We start from the raw sequence: 16920 nt of genomic DNA on the forward strand, positions 1-16920 counted from the left end.
ATTTATTTTTTATTCGCTATTCTTAATTTTGAATTTGTTGATTTTTGTTTGCATAATAAGATATGTATTATTGTTGTTACCCTTGTAATTTACTTGACTTATAGAAAGGAAAGTTGTGATTTGAGGTGTATATTTAAGGGGAGAAAGTTGAAATCTCTTGTACTAAAATAGAAGGAATTGACCCTTTACAAATCTTAAAAGAATTATAAGCATATGTATCAGTTCATACTTCTAATTCTTCTTGCATAATATGAATACACATTAGTTATATTCACAAATTGTTAGTGTTCATTGTAAGGCTATTTGTTGCAAATATACATTAAAACATATTGTTTATTTCAGGATAAAGCTGCTGGGGATGATGAAGCTCAGTTAGTTGATGAAAATTTTTGTACGGCTCTTGAATACGGTTTACCACCAACAGCTGGTTGGGGAATGGGAATTGACAGAGTTACAATGTTCCTGACGGATTCAAACAATATTAAGGTTTGAAGTTCAATAAATTTGTTGTCTCTAGTATTTACTCTTAATTTTATTGATTTACTTCATTAATGATAATTTTCTGCTGCCTCAGACTATATTTAAAATCTTTTCTTTAACCATTAAATAGAAAAATTGTATAGATATCTTTACAATTTCTATCAGTAAATTGTATAGAGATATCTGTTATTGCAATCAGGTGGCTTTAAAAAATATATATATTTTGTAGCAGATAAATCTTAAAAATTGGATTAGCACTTTATTTTTATAAAATATAAAAACCCTTAAAAATACAAATTATTGAAGAAAAAAAATGTATACCATAACATTTCAAATAATGCATTTTTACTTGATAAAAAATGAGCTTGATCTGCATTTAGCTGCTCATAAGATTTTGTCTACTCATTTTTATGTGAAGTTTTCAGTGTTTCATGTTTTACTAAAGTTGTCTACATATTTGTGAGCATCAGTTTATTTTCTAATCACTTTCAGTAATCATATGAATATCTTGCTGAAAATGCGTCAAGTTTCAGCTATTCATTGATTTTTGTCAGTTTTATCTTCCCGGCAAAATTCATTGTGCGTGTGAATGTGCGCATATCTATATATTGCTTTACTGAAATTAATCATTTTAAGATTCATATTTTTCCACTGGACTTTGAAACATCATTATATAGAAACCTACATCTAATAATATAACAAAAGTTCATAAAAAATCAAATCGTTCTTGGTCTATAAAATTAACACTTATACAAATATGATTAATAGAACAATCTAATACACACAATAACAAACAAAATTTAAATGATGAACGCCATAAAACATATAGCTGTTGAAAATTGATATGATTAAACTTTAATTAATAGTATTTATAAAAAACAAAGTATCAAAACACAATAACAAAATAACTAACTCACAAACAATACGCAGTAAAACACAGAAGAGTGAAAAAATATTCATAAAGTATTTATATACTAATAATATTATTAAAAAAATTACTAAATCTTACAATAAAGAAATATTTAAATCACATACGAGTTGACCCGGCGAGGTGCATATTTGGAGAGTTTAGGAGGACTACTGCTGTGTACAATCATTTTCCAGTGGTTTCAGTAATAAAGTAATTACAACTTCTGCTGTAAGGTTAGGTTCTTGTTTTAAACATTATTGTCTATGTATTTGGCCACAGACACATATCATGGTAATGTTACATAACATTATATTATTTATTAAGCTTTATTTATATTAAATTCATATTAATGAATTAATTGATGTCATTTTAATTTTAATGGTTAACAATAAAACATCATTTTTTCTTGTGCTTAATTACGGCTATTTTTGTATAAATAATCAATTTTATATTTCACTTGTTATTTTATAATAAGAGCAATATTTTTTTTTTTTAGTTTTCTTAGTCAGTATAGTTTAAAACACAAGCATGATGAAAATATATTGTACTAAAAAAAGTATATACAAGTAAATAAAGTATAAATTTCTTATATCATTGTTTTGGTTTAAGTGATGACATTATAAAATATAATAGTCATAAAATTTTGGGTTAAAAGTATAAAGTAGACATTTAAAAGTAGTCTTGTTAAGATGTTAAGTGGATGCGGAAAACCTCTTCACAGTCAGGCGTGTTTTTTCATGTGTATTTTTGTCACAAGGAACTGAATTTTCCCACTAGTAGGGAAATTTCCTTAGTAAATCACTAAGGAAAATTTTAAGACAATTAAGAAGTGTAAAAACTGACTTTGTATGACTGATTTTGTTTGAACAAGATGATGTAATCACGAAATGTGCATTTTTTCTTAGGTATCTGAGAAAAAATGCAACTTCTGAGCAAAAGAGACCGGTCATATACTTAGATGACACTTAGGTGCACACACATTGTACAATAAAAAAGTGCTAGCAAAGTAATGAAGTACCAGGGGTTTTTGTTAATAGTAGTGTCAGTTACCGTTTAATTATAGATAGTAGTGCCAGTTACCGTTTAATTGTAGCTCATGCGGGTGGGGTCGTAGGATTCATAGGTGGTGCTTTTTGAATGTATGATTCCAAGAGTAAAACAGAAGATTATCATAAAGAGATGAGCAATGAAAATTTTTTTGAAGTCTATTGAAAAGCAACTTATCTATCCCAGGTTTACCGATAAATTGTTTTTTAGTCTTAGATAACGCACCTTACCATAATTAACAAAAAATACCTCTGTCTTCCAATTCATTGAAAAGATATTCAAGAATGGCTCCAAAAAAATAAAATTAACTATGACTCAGGTGTAACAAAAAAGAACTTTTAGAAATTATCAGACTACTCTACCCAGAACCACAATATGAGTTAGATTAAATACTAAATAATAAAATAATTACAGTGCTTAGATTGATATCTTACCACCCAGATGTTAACACAATTGAATTTTTTTGGAATCTAGTTTAAAAAAAATTTGGGACCACAATATGTCCCACATATCATTAACAGAACTGAGAGCTGTTACATTAGATGCAGTTACGTCAATTATTGTAGAAGACTGAAAAATATCAATGCCAAAAGTTTAGAAGATAATGGATTCTTACTGGAAAACAGTTGCGTTAATAAAAACCATTGAAACCATAATTATAAATATAGGGATGGATATTGAGACTTAGGGTGAAGACAAATTGAAAATTAATTCCAGCTCAGAAATCAAGGGTTGTTGGCATATCACAGAAGATAGTTCTATGGAAACTGCAGACGAACTGGTTAAGGACTGTATTAAGGTAGTATTGATCATTAAGTTATTTTGTAAATTAATGTAAAAGTATTATTGTTATTTTTATTCCGCAGCTATAAACAACTTGTTGCGATTCTAAATTATATGTCCAAATTATTATTATCAACTTTGAATATAATGCTGTGAACCATAATACCGTTTTAGTGAAAATATTTACTTTATTAAATTAATGTAATTAATTGCAGGTTAAATTTATTTCATTTATGAATACAGTAATATTGTTAATTGTGTTATTACCATAATCAGAAATAAAGTACAGGTTCTAAAAAATAGAGTAATCTATTTTAAACAGACAACATTTCCTGTTTAGAATGGATTGGCAAGCATGTCACTTTGTTCAGTAGTACTAAGCCCAGACTGCATTGTTTTGTTATGTTATATCTCCATTTCTGTCTATAGCCAAACAAAACAGCAGTGCTGCAGGCCTCCATGAATATGAACTTCACCTTGTCAATTTTTAATAAAATATTTAAAAAACTAAAATAAACAATCTGTGTGGAATTAATAAAATTAAATGTAATGATTGTGGTGCCATTTACCAGGTGTGTTAATATGTAACCGGAATTTGCTCATAAATGAGCAAATTAAACAGCATAGTTTTAATTAGCATTGAACATGTTGAGTTTTGTATCTACAAACTACGATTTGCAGATAGCATTGATTTTCTGTTACCATTTAAAGAAAACTGCTGCAGAATCACATCGAATGCTTGTTGAAGCTGCTCAGTATGAGCAGCTTCAACAAAGCTCAGTAAATGCTCATAAATGAGCATGCTCGGTAAATCACAGTGCTTTGGGTGGTTTAAAAAAAATAAATTCAAAGGTGGTGATTTTGATGTGAGAAATGAAGAATGTGGAAGACCACTGAAAAAGTTTGAAGACAGCAAGCATTGTTGGATGAGGATGATCCTCAAACACAACAACAACTCGTGGATCAATTAAATGTAACGCGAGAAGTCGTCTCCCTACGTTCGAAAGCCGTGGGAAAGTTCCAGAAGATGGGAAAATGGATTCCCCATGAACTGAATGAAAGAGCAAGAAAACTGAAAAACCACTTGTGAAATGCTGCTCACCAGGTACAAAAGAAAGTCATTTCTCCATCGAATTGTGACAGGTGATGAAAAGTGGATATATTTCGAGAATCCTAAGTGTAAAAGATCATGTGGGTAACTCCAGGCGAACCATTGACATCGATTTCAAGGCCAAATCGTTATGGAAAGAAGATAGTGCTCTGTGTTTGGTGGGATCAGAAGGTTGTGATCTATTATGAGCTGCTAAAACCGGGTGAAACCATTGATACTGAACGCTACTGATGTCAAATGATCAATTTGAATCGACTATTGCATGAAAAATGACCAGAATATCAATAAAGGCAACAAAAAGTGATTTTGCCACCAGATCAGTAATGTACTAAATACAATTATTTTGAATTTAATAATAAATATTATAAATAAGAAAAGGGTCTAAGTATGGGTTCTTCACTTTTTGCTATTTTAGCTGACATCTTTATGAATGAACTAGAAACCCTGATATCCAATATAATCAATAAGCATAAAATTATTTTATATAAAAGTTATGTGGATGACATCTTGATAAACCAACAATTTAATAATGAAGAAAATACAATAATTAAAGAAATGAATTCTTTAAATAATAATATTAAATTCACTTTAAACAGAGAAAATAACAGCATTGATTACCTGGACATAAAATTTAACAAAGTTTTATCACTAATAAAATCAGTATAGACATTTATAGAAAGCCAACCAACCAGAATACTATAATACATTTTAAATCTTTTCATCCTTGGAGTCAAAAAATGGCAATTTTAATTCATTAATTTATAGAGCATTAAAATACTTAAAATATGATAATATAAAATTTAATAATGAAATGAATAATTTTAAATAATGGATAAGAACTAAATTAATAAATAAATTATATTCCAGAATAAAGAATAAAATAAAGCTAACAAATAATAATAAATGAATATGCTAAAATTGAGTACTATATAAATTTAATAAACTATGTAAAACTTTTAAATTAAAAATAGTGTGTACAACAAATAATAAAAAATAAATAAATAATGAAGACCCTTCTATAACAATAAATTAAGATAATAATTATGATTTAGAAAAACAAGGACTGTATAGTCTTAATTGTGAAAACTGTGACTTAAAATATATTGGAATGACAAATTGTTCATTCACCATAAGAATTAAAGAACATATTAATTGTATCATTAAAAATAATAAAGAAAAATTAATTTCGCCTAACACATTTTAGAAACTGGACATAATTATAACCCTAACAAATATATTAAAATATTAGAATACACTAATAATTATTATAAAACCAGTATTTTAGAAAAATTTCATATACACTTGAATAATAATAAATTAATGAATGAAAAACTCAAATACGATAATAATATCCTTTATAAACAAATTATATAATTATTAATAGGTTGGTACTATTTAATTTAATATTAACTCTATTTCATAATAGTCGTACGGATATCTTACAGTCTTACGGACATGACGTTACAGTCTTATTAATGTACAAATTAATTTTATTTCTTGATGACCGACTATTATGAACGTAAAATTTTTTAATTTAAATATGATTATACATTTCAATTAACATCTTATGGGAAATCCCTGATGATGGAGTAATGGCTCCAAAAATACTCGGATATATATTTTAAAAATTGTTGGCAAGTGGAACTTTATACACTAATATAGTGAATGTTAATTTTGATACTTTATTTTATGCTCTTAAACATGCTTACATGTACTTTGATGTATGAGATGAAGTTGATGAGGTGGTGAAAAAAGTGCCAGATTTTTATTGGGTATTGAATCAAGACCAGCTAATCCAGAAGCCTGCATACTAACCAGTACACCTACGTACTGGTTGGCTTATTACTATGATGTAAAGGGCTTGACCAGATGAAATTAACTTATCAGTTAAAAATGTATAAAACATTATCATTATAGACTCAAAAGAAAATTTTACACTTATAGCTGTGAACAAAATATGATATTGGCTACTGCTTCCATACAAGTGGATACGTGTCAAACCTGTTATACATTTATATCTTATAAAGTATGCTTTAAACATGTGATTTCCATACTATAACTGAAATTAGGAACAGAATGTATTTTATATTGATAAATGCTAGATTGCCACATTATTGGCTAAAAATCTAAATACAATAAAATAATATTAATTTGCAGCAGAGAGAAGGGAAAAGTAGAATGAGTAAATGCATGCATAAAATTAATACAAGATTATGCATTGAGTTAATTAGTTTCTAGTGCTTTAAGAAACAGAATGAAGACTGTTTTAATTTGAGTGTAAGGCAAGTTTCATTGATAGTGAAAGTAAACTTAATTGATTTAAACATCTTTGATATCTTTTTTTTAGTTAATAAATTTATGTTTTTAGTTAATAACTTCTTTTGCTTTAATTCAGGAGGTACTGTTCTTCCCAGCAATGAAACCTGATGATCCAAACAAAATTAAAGATGAAGATTCTAATCCAGTTCCTGTTAACAATGGTTCATTGTGAATTACCATTGCTATAATTAAAGGCAATAAAATGCATATTTAGTTTCTTTCAGAATTTTGTTTTAATTATATATTTTTTTTATTATTTATCAATTCATGTATCATTTTTTGTACAAGCAATAATAATTATTCTAAGACATATTTTGAAGTATGTAAAAGTCTATATTAGAAAAATAATTTTTATTGGTTGTTTTTTTAAAAATAATCTACAGATTGAGTATGTAAATTATATATTTATGCATTAGTTTTACAGTAATAAAAAATTTCAAATTATTTAATTAATGTGAAAAAAATATATTGAGATACATTGACAAAACTGTTTTGAATTTATTTGTTCACATTATTCTAGTATTTTTAATTGAAGTATGTGGATGTAAGAGATCGATCTGTAGTAAAGAACTTTAAGCATTTCTAGATAAATTCATACTCAAAACAGTTAAATTTTGTAACTACCTGAAGGCATTCTCTAACACAGCTAATTGTAATAGGTATTCACTTATGTTTATGAAAAGATAAAAGGTGTAAAAATTTTCTCTGATAGTTTCTGTCTCTGTAAACGAATTATACGCATTTTTACAGTAGAACAAATTAATGTCTACATTGATTTTAATGTTTTCAATGCCAAATTAAATTCTTTTATTCAATTCCATATAATGTGTACTTAATTAAATTTTTTTATGCTTGGTTAATTCTAACAATTGTTTAAACCCTTGAATTTGATCTTTTACTACTATTTTATGATACTTGATGTCATTAACATGCGATTTGTTTCTTCATATTGAAAAATTTAGTAATTAACAAACAAAGAATGTAGTAATGATGCAGCAAAGCAATTTGTTTGAGATAATGAAAATAAAAATGAAGTTACACAAACAAGATAAATGTAAATAAATTATTAACTGTCCCCCCCCCCCACCATTACAAGCAGCTAATCTGGTTTATAATGTGCATATGGTTTTATGGTTTATAATGTAAATAAAAATCAAATTAATACCATTTTTCCATTATAATTTTTTTTAATATTTACTGGTAACTGAATAAAGTAGACATAATATTTTAAATACATGAGCAGCATTATACTTTACAAGATATTACAGATTCCTTGTTGTTTTTCTATACTAATTATGGTTATAAAAGGTTTTTTTTTTTTGTGTTAGTTATTCAGTTTCTGTTTTATGAATAATTGAGTACAATAATAAAATGCATAAACTTCTTGGCAATGATAATTTAGTTTCAAATCTTTCTGATAATCTGTAAAAAGATTTACAAATTCATGTTTTATAGTTTAGAATTCAGTTTTTAAGAATAATTGATAAATGTTGTTGCAAAATAAATTAAATGTTTAGTAATAAAAATGTATATGTTCATTTTTCAAAAACTAGTTAGCTGTTTTATTATCTCTTTTGACTGATTTGGGTGATGCTTTTTGATTTTTGATTTATTTTTATTGTGAAAATATATAGTGTTATTCAGTATTATTTAAATTATAATTTAACTATTAGTGATAATCATAATATTTTTGAGCTTATTTATTATTTTGTTATTATACCCTTTAATAGCATGATATTTGCCTTGTATCATGATATAGTTTGATAACATAAATAGCTTCATTTTATGGAATTCATTTTTTTTTTTTTTGTTTACTCATTTGCATATTAAACATATTGTATTATAAAAAAGAATTCGTATGTGTTGCAGTTTTAAAGTTTTTATTCTGTTCAGAGAACAACATTGTAAATCTTTTTTTTTTCAATAAATTTCTGATTAGAGACAAGTGTGTGAATTTTTTTATAAATGTTTGTTTTAAAAACTTTTAATATTTATTTACCTTAAAAAGGTACACAGATTTAAATCACATACTTACATGGCTTAATTTATAAACTTATTCTCTTATGAATCTATTTATTTGAAATATACACCAAAGAATTTGTTTGAGAATTTTGTTGCTTTTATTAAATGAAACATACCCACTTCTAATATAATTTTTAAATAGGTAATTTTTACACCATGCAGAAACATGTAATCTCTGTTTTCCACATGTGTGGCAGTTTTCTTCCACACACCATGATATATGGCAGAAAACTGGTTTACATGTTAATTAAAAGCTATAATTGGTTTATTTAATGATTATTTATTTTAACAAAAAAGAAGAAATTTTGAAGCAAACAACATTTTATAAGCTTGAGAGGATTTTTTTCAGTTTTATAAAAATTTTGCATTTTGAATAAAAGGACTAAAATTTCTGTATATAATTTTAATAAGTCTGAACACCTATATGAGATTTTTTTTACTGTTGCTCCTTTGCAAACACTTCTTAGAGTTAAATTTGTTTCTTGTGTAGCAATGATCATAATATAGACTGCCAGTGTTAAGCAGATGGATTGCAAAAATTCTGCAACATTATTCATTTTATTACAGTCTTTTTACAGTTTGCTTTAAAGCACATTGTAAAAGCTCTTTTGTATTGATATAAACAATTCTCACATCATTAGTGATATTATTAATTTTATTTAAAAAATAGTTTTATATTTATATAACAAAAGAAAACAAATTTAATTCTCCATGATCAAATTTATTTCTTTATATCCTTAATTTTGGGATGCATTATTTTTACTTTTACATATGTTTTAGGAGATGTAGTACTTTGTTTTTCAGCAGAAGTTGTGTTGTTTACACTTTCAATCCTACATTGGTAAGCCTGCTTGTAAACTGATAAATCAGTGATTTTTTGCAGTACTCAATTTAAAGTATAAAATTTCCTATGTGTGTATATAGCTAATTTTTGATCTGTGTGAAAGGTAAATGAGGTAAAGTTTTTCATATCTATAATATTCTTATATGTAAAAACAGTTTCTGTTTTTATGTGAAAAAAGGGTCTAAAATTTCACCATCCATTAGTCATGAAATAGTGAAAAATCAATAAAAGCAAATTATTATTCTTAATAAATAAATAACACTCACCATAATAGAAATATGTGTAAACAAAAGAAATCAACACAAAAAAATATGGATACCATAGCTATGAATACTATACAAGAAATAGAAAATTTTGTAAGTATTAACAAAGATGCCATTTAAATAAATATGACCTCTTGGGCTATTTATGAATGTGATAAATTAAAGATTTTATGTGCACTCAAATACAGAATGAGCTTGGGCCAAATTTGCTAAATTGTTTCTTGGCACCATGTCTTCTAATTTGTCTTACTGCTGTAATTAATGTAAAGCACTTCAGATGAAAAAGGCATCAATCTGTGTTCCTTTCTCTGAGAGTAATGATGTTCACTAAGTAGTCGGTCCCTACAGTGAATACTGTCAGTTGTAATGCTGAATATTATTTTCAGTGGACTTGTGCAACAGAATGTGAAGCTTTTAAATAAGGTAACAAGAAAGTACCTTATTTTTTGCATTCCTTGGTAAAGCTGATGTAGGATACTTGTTGTTCTTGAGAAAGGTTGTGGAAGTGATTCTTGCCTTGTAAGTTGCCTTCAACCTTTTTTTATTATACTGAATAACATATACAATTGTCTATTTTTATTAAATTAATAGACTTCATTTCTTCAAATATATATATATATATATATATATATAGATCTGAGTTTATAGGCTTAAGTAATTAAAGATGTACAGAAACCTTTTAGGCTGAGGAACCTGGACAGGACTCACTCGTGTACCTAATCAATTAATCTATGCTTATTTTTACTTTATATTATGATGTTGTTTTCATTGTTGAACACATCACCAGACCTTTAATTATACTTACAAACTGAAATCACTTCTTGGGCAGAGGCCCAAAAACTTAGCCTATCTGCTTAAATAGATGCAACACGCAGTAGTTAGTGATAATTTGAAAAAGCCTCAACAAGTGTAAAAGAGTAAGAAATACAATCCTCAATCTCCACCAACTTTCTTCAACCTTGTGGAAATTGCTTGCAAATGAGATTTTAATGTAAATTATTTCATCCAAAATACCTCTGTTGTTGAATATACCTCAGACATTTGAGGAGAAACCCTCATAACATCATCATTATTGTAGTGTTTTTGATAGATATCTGATTGTTTTTGAAGGGATGTACCACTTGAATATAAAAAATGCATGGCCACTATCTTGAATTTTGTAAATCACTTTATAAAACTCTTAAACTCAACACTAATGAACTCATTTTGACCTTTTTTCATGCATTTGTTAGAAATGTTTATTATACATATATATGTTTTTCTTGATATTGCTACATAAGCTTGTTCATGGATATGGAAATTAAATTTTGTAGTGTATGAAAAATGCCATGCCTGACTGGGATTTGAACCTTGGACCTTATCATGAAAGGTCAAGATCCTGCTATGGAGATCGGCTCTTTGTACAAAATATTTTATTCTTTGTAAAGATATAAATGTAGAAGACAAATTTGTGAATTCAGGAGATTTAATTCAAACTATAAACCATAAAAATGTAGGATGAGATTTATATGTAAAAAGATTTATCAGAAATAAACATATAAATATGTGTTTATTTATATATTTTAGCAACCGACAACTGCAATATCAAACTTATTTAAAGGTAAAACTAAAATTTCTATTTAACCTACAACTATTTCTAGTGAAACAGTAATCTTTTCTTTTTCACAAAAAATCCTGCACCTTTCTGAGAGAAAAGATTTTTATGGTTCATCAGATAACTGTGAAATATATTGTGGTAATAGCTATATGTATACGAATAGCTGTAGAATATGCTGTGGTTTGTAACCTTATATTAATTTGTATAGTAAATTCTGTGTTTAACATGGGATTGTTATGTAAAACAGTGTTTCAAATACCACTTTTAAGATTTTTTACTGAAGTGAATAATTTTTTAAGTTTATTTCAGAAACTATAAAATCAAATAGGTTTTATGACTGCATTTTATGTTCAATTTTTCTTAATTTTGATTTGTGTTAAGTTTTATTATATCAAGATGAAGAGGGTTTTTGTTTGTTCGGGATAAACAAAAAACTACTCTATCAATTGCAACCAAATTTTTACCTACCCATGCTTCTTAGCATAACTGAGAAGGTTTTTAAATATATTTCATTTCGAAAAATCGCTAAAAAAATTTATATCTAGTAGTAGAAATTTTTTGGTTGAAGTAAAATTTTATTGAATTGAATTAATGAACTGTGAGTCTGTATAAGTGTGGAGCTGGCTTTGAACTAAATGATTCGAATCAGTTGAATGAATAATATTACAAAAATAATAGAATTAAATTTATGTTAAATAAAATAATGAGGGAAGTGAATAAAAATTGGTAATTAATTATTTGCCAAGTATAATAAATACTGATTAAGTATAATAATTACTTACAATTAGAAGAATAACATTTTACCATTACTGATAGGTAATAACTGAAAAGAATCAGTATTTTTGTGTATTGCACTGAATTATGTTCAGTACTTACTTATAAAATTATTCATTCTCGCGAACCTGTCTCAACATGTTTGTCAATTAAGTGCTGCAATTTGATGTTTATTCCTGCAATTTGTTCTTGAACTTGGAACTTTTTCCTTTATCGACGTACATATTTAATATTAGATATGTCTAGTGACAGCAAAAGTGAAATGCAATTTAACAAAACCAGAATGCAATGGAGCTGCATTTGTTAATGCATTAAAAAATAATATATCTAATCTTTATAGATATAAACATAACGTTATCGGCGAAAATAGTTCTAGAAAAAAGGTTTGGAATAAAATAAAAAGTTATGAAAAAAGTATTGGAAGAGCTACTCCCATACAAAAAATAAAGAAGATCTTAAATAACCCAAAAACTGAAATAAAAAAGAAAATAGATAAAAAGACAAGTAACAAAAGTATAAATATAAAAGCACGGAAAAAAAATTTATTAAATATGAAAATCCTACTGTAAATAAAATACTCGTTGCACTTGTGTTGGGATTGTTACAAAACAAAAACATCACGATTGAAGTGAGGCAGATGAAGAATCATCACCAATCATGTCTACTGAAGTTACTAGTCAACCTTCAGAAAAGGAAGAAAAATAGGTATGAGGTTTCTCAAAACCAAGATTTGCAAGAAAACCGCACAGACTAAAGACAAAAATTTAATTTACCCCTAAAGATAAACCAAAACCTAAACATAGAAACAATCAAAGGAAATATGATCCCTCCCTGGTAATAAACAACAGATGATTTCAACAACAGACTAAAATCCAATTAAACTACAAATTAGAAGAAATCATCCAAAAACTAAAAGACATTGCCCAAGAACTAGTACCAATCAGAAGAAGGAAGATACATCAGTGGTGGAACAGAGTGCTACAACATAATCAAGAAGAGACACCAAGCTTGGCTAAATAATCAGTTAAAAAATTCTGTTGATGAATTATTAAATAATACTAATTAAAAAAATCCCTGAATTTTCACCATTCAGTTTTTTTTTAATAATTAATCCACCACATAACCTCAAAACTTGTGCACGGAAAAATGGAATGGAGAGTTTTACAGCATGAAAAATGTTTTGCTTGACTGGAATAGATCTTCTGGATGATAGGTTGAAATTTCTGCCATGGAAATCAGCAGAATTAGAACCTTTTAAAATGCAATTTATTTAGAAGTTATTCTATATATTTACTATCTTTATATATTTTATTTTAAATAATTAAGAAGGGCTTTTTGATGCTGCTCTGATCAAGATTTTATCATGATTTCCCTTGATCTATCCAGAAAAATGCTGGGGCGGTTTATTTTTTATAAATTGAGTAGCATATCAACCTAATCCGGAAGTAATCTATATAATGTGTTATTATCTATTGACCAAAATAAAAAATTTATTTACTTAGATTTAAATATATAAACAGTTGCAATAATTTATCATCAATATAATACAAAGTGCCAGAAAGTGTAACAAAAAAGTTACTAACAAAACCAGGCATCCTGTAAAATATTATTGTGCATACGGTAGTGTTTGAAAGAGTATGAAATTTCTTAGCTATAGTTCTATACAAAGTGAATTTATTTCAACTGTTGCATGTATAAGAGAGAGATGAGCAGAAATTATTTTAAATTTTATTCAATTGCTGTTTATTTCAGCCAGCTAACTAAATATCAGCTGATAATTTTTTTCCTATATTCTGTGGTTTCGATCATTACCTTTTGTAATAATTATGATTTATCATATATTTCATTATGATTTATCATATCTGAAACCATTATGAAATGGTCAGAATAAATTTTATAGAAAAATAGATTATAATATAAAATAAGATATATTTAACAGTATACTTAGATTTTAGAAGTATGATTACAAATCAGTTATTGGGTGCTGCCCCTGGCAGTGGGGTACCGCTTGCCTATTATGGTTGGAGGGCACTGGGGAAATTAAATACCCAGGGGGACAGAAACCAGTGAAGATGCACAACACCCCTGAAGACAGAAGAGGAACACATTCCCAACAGCAAAATTTTATATCCGAATAAAATTGAGGGTAGATAGAACTCTGTAAGCTTGAGAGAAAGTGATCTATCTAGGTAAAGGGAACTCTTGTGAGAAAATCCCCTGATCCTCAAAGTCGGGGGGGTTAGTTGTAGGGTTAACAACCCTGTCCCATTAATAGAATATGGTTACAAAACCCAACGAAAACTTCAGATTGATGTTTGGATGCATATCATACGGGAGGCCAAGGTTCACACTGGATTGTAGTGCCTGTGAAAGAAGAAGATTATTATAAATCAGCAATTAAGATATTTTGTTCAAAAATGGATATAATTTTTTTTATTCCATCCACTTCTGTTCAGTCTGAATCGTAGAATTGCTATCACAGTAAAGAAACAGGATGCTACGCCAGCTACTGAATTTGTTACGTCAGATAGAAATGTTACATCCTATGGTATGCATCTGATAAAAGAATGAAATAGAAAGTTAAGTGAGATGTTGATGGAAAAATAAATAATCAACCTATTGAAAGATTGCCTTTGTCCAGAATCATTTTCTGTTTTAAAAAGAAAGATTTAATGTTAACATATATAAATTAATGGATATGCTAATGAAATACAAGAAAGATGAAAGACTGAATAAGTAAAACTGTGCAGGTGTTTAGGAAGTAAGACAGGAGAAAATTAAGTGAGAGACAGGAATGATAAATTAGATAGGAAGAAGAGTATAAAAGAAAATAACCTGAATTTGAATAATTCAAAATAAGAAAATTAATTTGATGGATAATATAAAAACATTAAAATGATAAGCAGAGGTAAAAGAAGAGACAATGAATGAAAAATAATAAAATATCTACTTTATAAAGTAAAATGGGAATCACTAGGAATTACAAAGTCTAGCAGGAAATAAAGAGTGGAGATGGGTGTGGTACAAGATACCTGTATCAGAGTGGATCAAATACAATGATGACATATGGGGTCATTGTATAATGGTGTTTTGTCAACTCAGATAAGGCATTAGGGATAATTTGAGAAATTATGTTGGTAGTACTAAAAGCTTCCATCTGTAAAGTTTGTGTAACAACCATTTTAATCATTCTCTGTATTGTTAAGTTGTGGCTCTTTGTTTACTGTATTTTCTATTCATGAAACACTGTGTTTTTTACCCTGCCGAATTGGAATCAATTATTTCAGTTTAATGTGCGTTCAATATTCAGGATAACAACACATGAAAATAGTATATGACATTGGTTCAATTAATTAAAAAAAACCGTATCTAATCTTAAACAGAAATTGCAGCCACAAGTATCAAAAAATAAAATTGAATGAATAGATGATCTGCATTCAAGAATCCAGATTAATCCATTGGTCATTGAAGCCTCAAGTAACAAATTCCAAAAGCTGCCATTCATTAAGTTCGACATTATAGATTGCACTTTTATGAAAACAAAAAAAGCAGTATCTGATATAAAAAATTATTTCCGGTTTGCTGTTGAATTTTTGGAAAACAAATACGTTTGAAGGATGAAGCTACTTTTCACCTTAATGGGTATGTTAGTAGACACAATACATGAATATATGAATCTGAAAAGCAACATATAATTTTAGAAAAAGCAAGCAACACATTTTAAAGTTAACATCTGGCTTGATGTAATGAAAAATTGTATAATTGAACCTCTTTTCTTTGCTAAGACTATCAATGGAAATGTTTATCTTGATATGTTAAATGACTTACTTTTTTCCAACTGCGTAACAATTTAAAAAATACAACAAATTTATTTCCAACAGAATGGTGTACCCACACAGTTTAACACACTAATTATCCAGGCTTTGAATGAAAAACTTGCATATAGATAAATAAGCCAAGAAGGCTACATATCTTAGGTTCTAAGAAGTCCAGACTTAACCCCTTGTGATTTTTTTCTTGGTAGGATTCCAGTTAACGGAAATTAAAGAAGCAATTAGAACTACAACAGAAGATATGTTACTTCATGCATTGGCAGAAATTGAGTATCAATTGGTCATTGGCTGAGCGATGCAAGGTGCGCATATCAAAATTTATGATTAAATAACAAAACTATATGAGATAGAGAATTTGACAAATAAAATTGTAAAAATGTGAATATTTTTCGTTTTATTTAATTAATTTACTTAATCTTCACCATTATTTTATGATATTCATAAAATTAAAAATCACATTTTATACGAGAGATTATCTCTAAGGTAAAAACATTTATTCTGAAAACTTTATAAATATTTTTTGTTTCTCTTAAACTACATTTACCTTATACTACTTCTCTATATGATCGTTACATAGCTATATACCAACTTCAATATACCCTTGTCCTATTCGTCTGCCGCCAGTCTATTTAGCCACTGATTAACATCATTTTTAAGTTGATCGTCACCCGCGAATTGCTTACCACTCAAAAATTCTTTTTATTTCCGAAATAAATGGTAATCAGAAGGAGCTAAGTCCGGCTATATCGTGGGTGATGGTAAATTTCCCATCAAATGTTCTGCGTAAATCATGTGTCGGACCCACACATGTGAACGTACATTATCGTGCAGCAGGACACGATGCCGGTCAGCCGTTCACATCGCCGATTTTGAATGGCGCGCCGTAACTTACGTAGAGTTTCGCAGTAGGCTGCTACATTTATAGTCATTCCATGTA

The 16920-nt window shown here is 27.9% G+C and overlaps 1 protein-coding gene across 2 annotated transcripts in view; it reads left to right on the forward strand.

Annotated features, from left to right (window-relative positions):
- Window positions 1-8682, forward strand: part of LysRS (Lysyl-tRNA synthetase) — a 49267-nt gene extending 40585 nt beyond the window's left edge. Inside the window, exons 9-10 of one of the 2 annotated variants that reach the window (XM_075358715.1) lie at window positions 343-486; window positions 6727-8679. In XM_075358715.1, coding sequence (XP_075214830.1) covers window positions 343-486; window positions 6727-6822 — 240 coding nt within the window. In that variant the 3' untranslated portion in view covers window positions 6823-8679. Of the gene's footprint in view, window positions 1-342; window positions 487-6726 lie in introns of both variants that reach the window. The other variant, XM_075358713.1, reaches the window with a different exon arrangement.
- The last annotated feature ends 8238 nt before the right edge of the window (window positions 8683-16920 follow it).

Source organism: Lycorma delicatula, chromosome 2 (assembly GCF_047948215.1).
Source record: "Lycorma delicatula isolate Av1 chromosome 2, ASM4794821v1, whole genome shotgun sequence".
In the NCBI taxonomy this organism is placed as follows: Eukaryota; Metazoa; Arthropoda; class Insecta; order Hemiptera; family Fulgoridae; genus Lycorma; species Lycorma delicatula.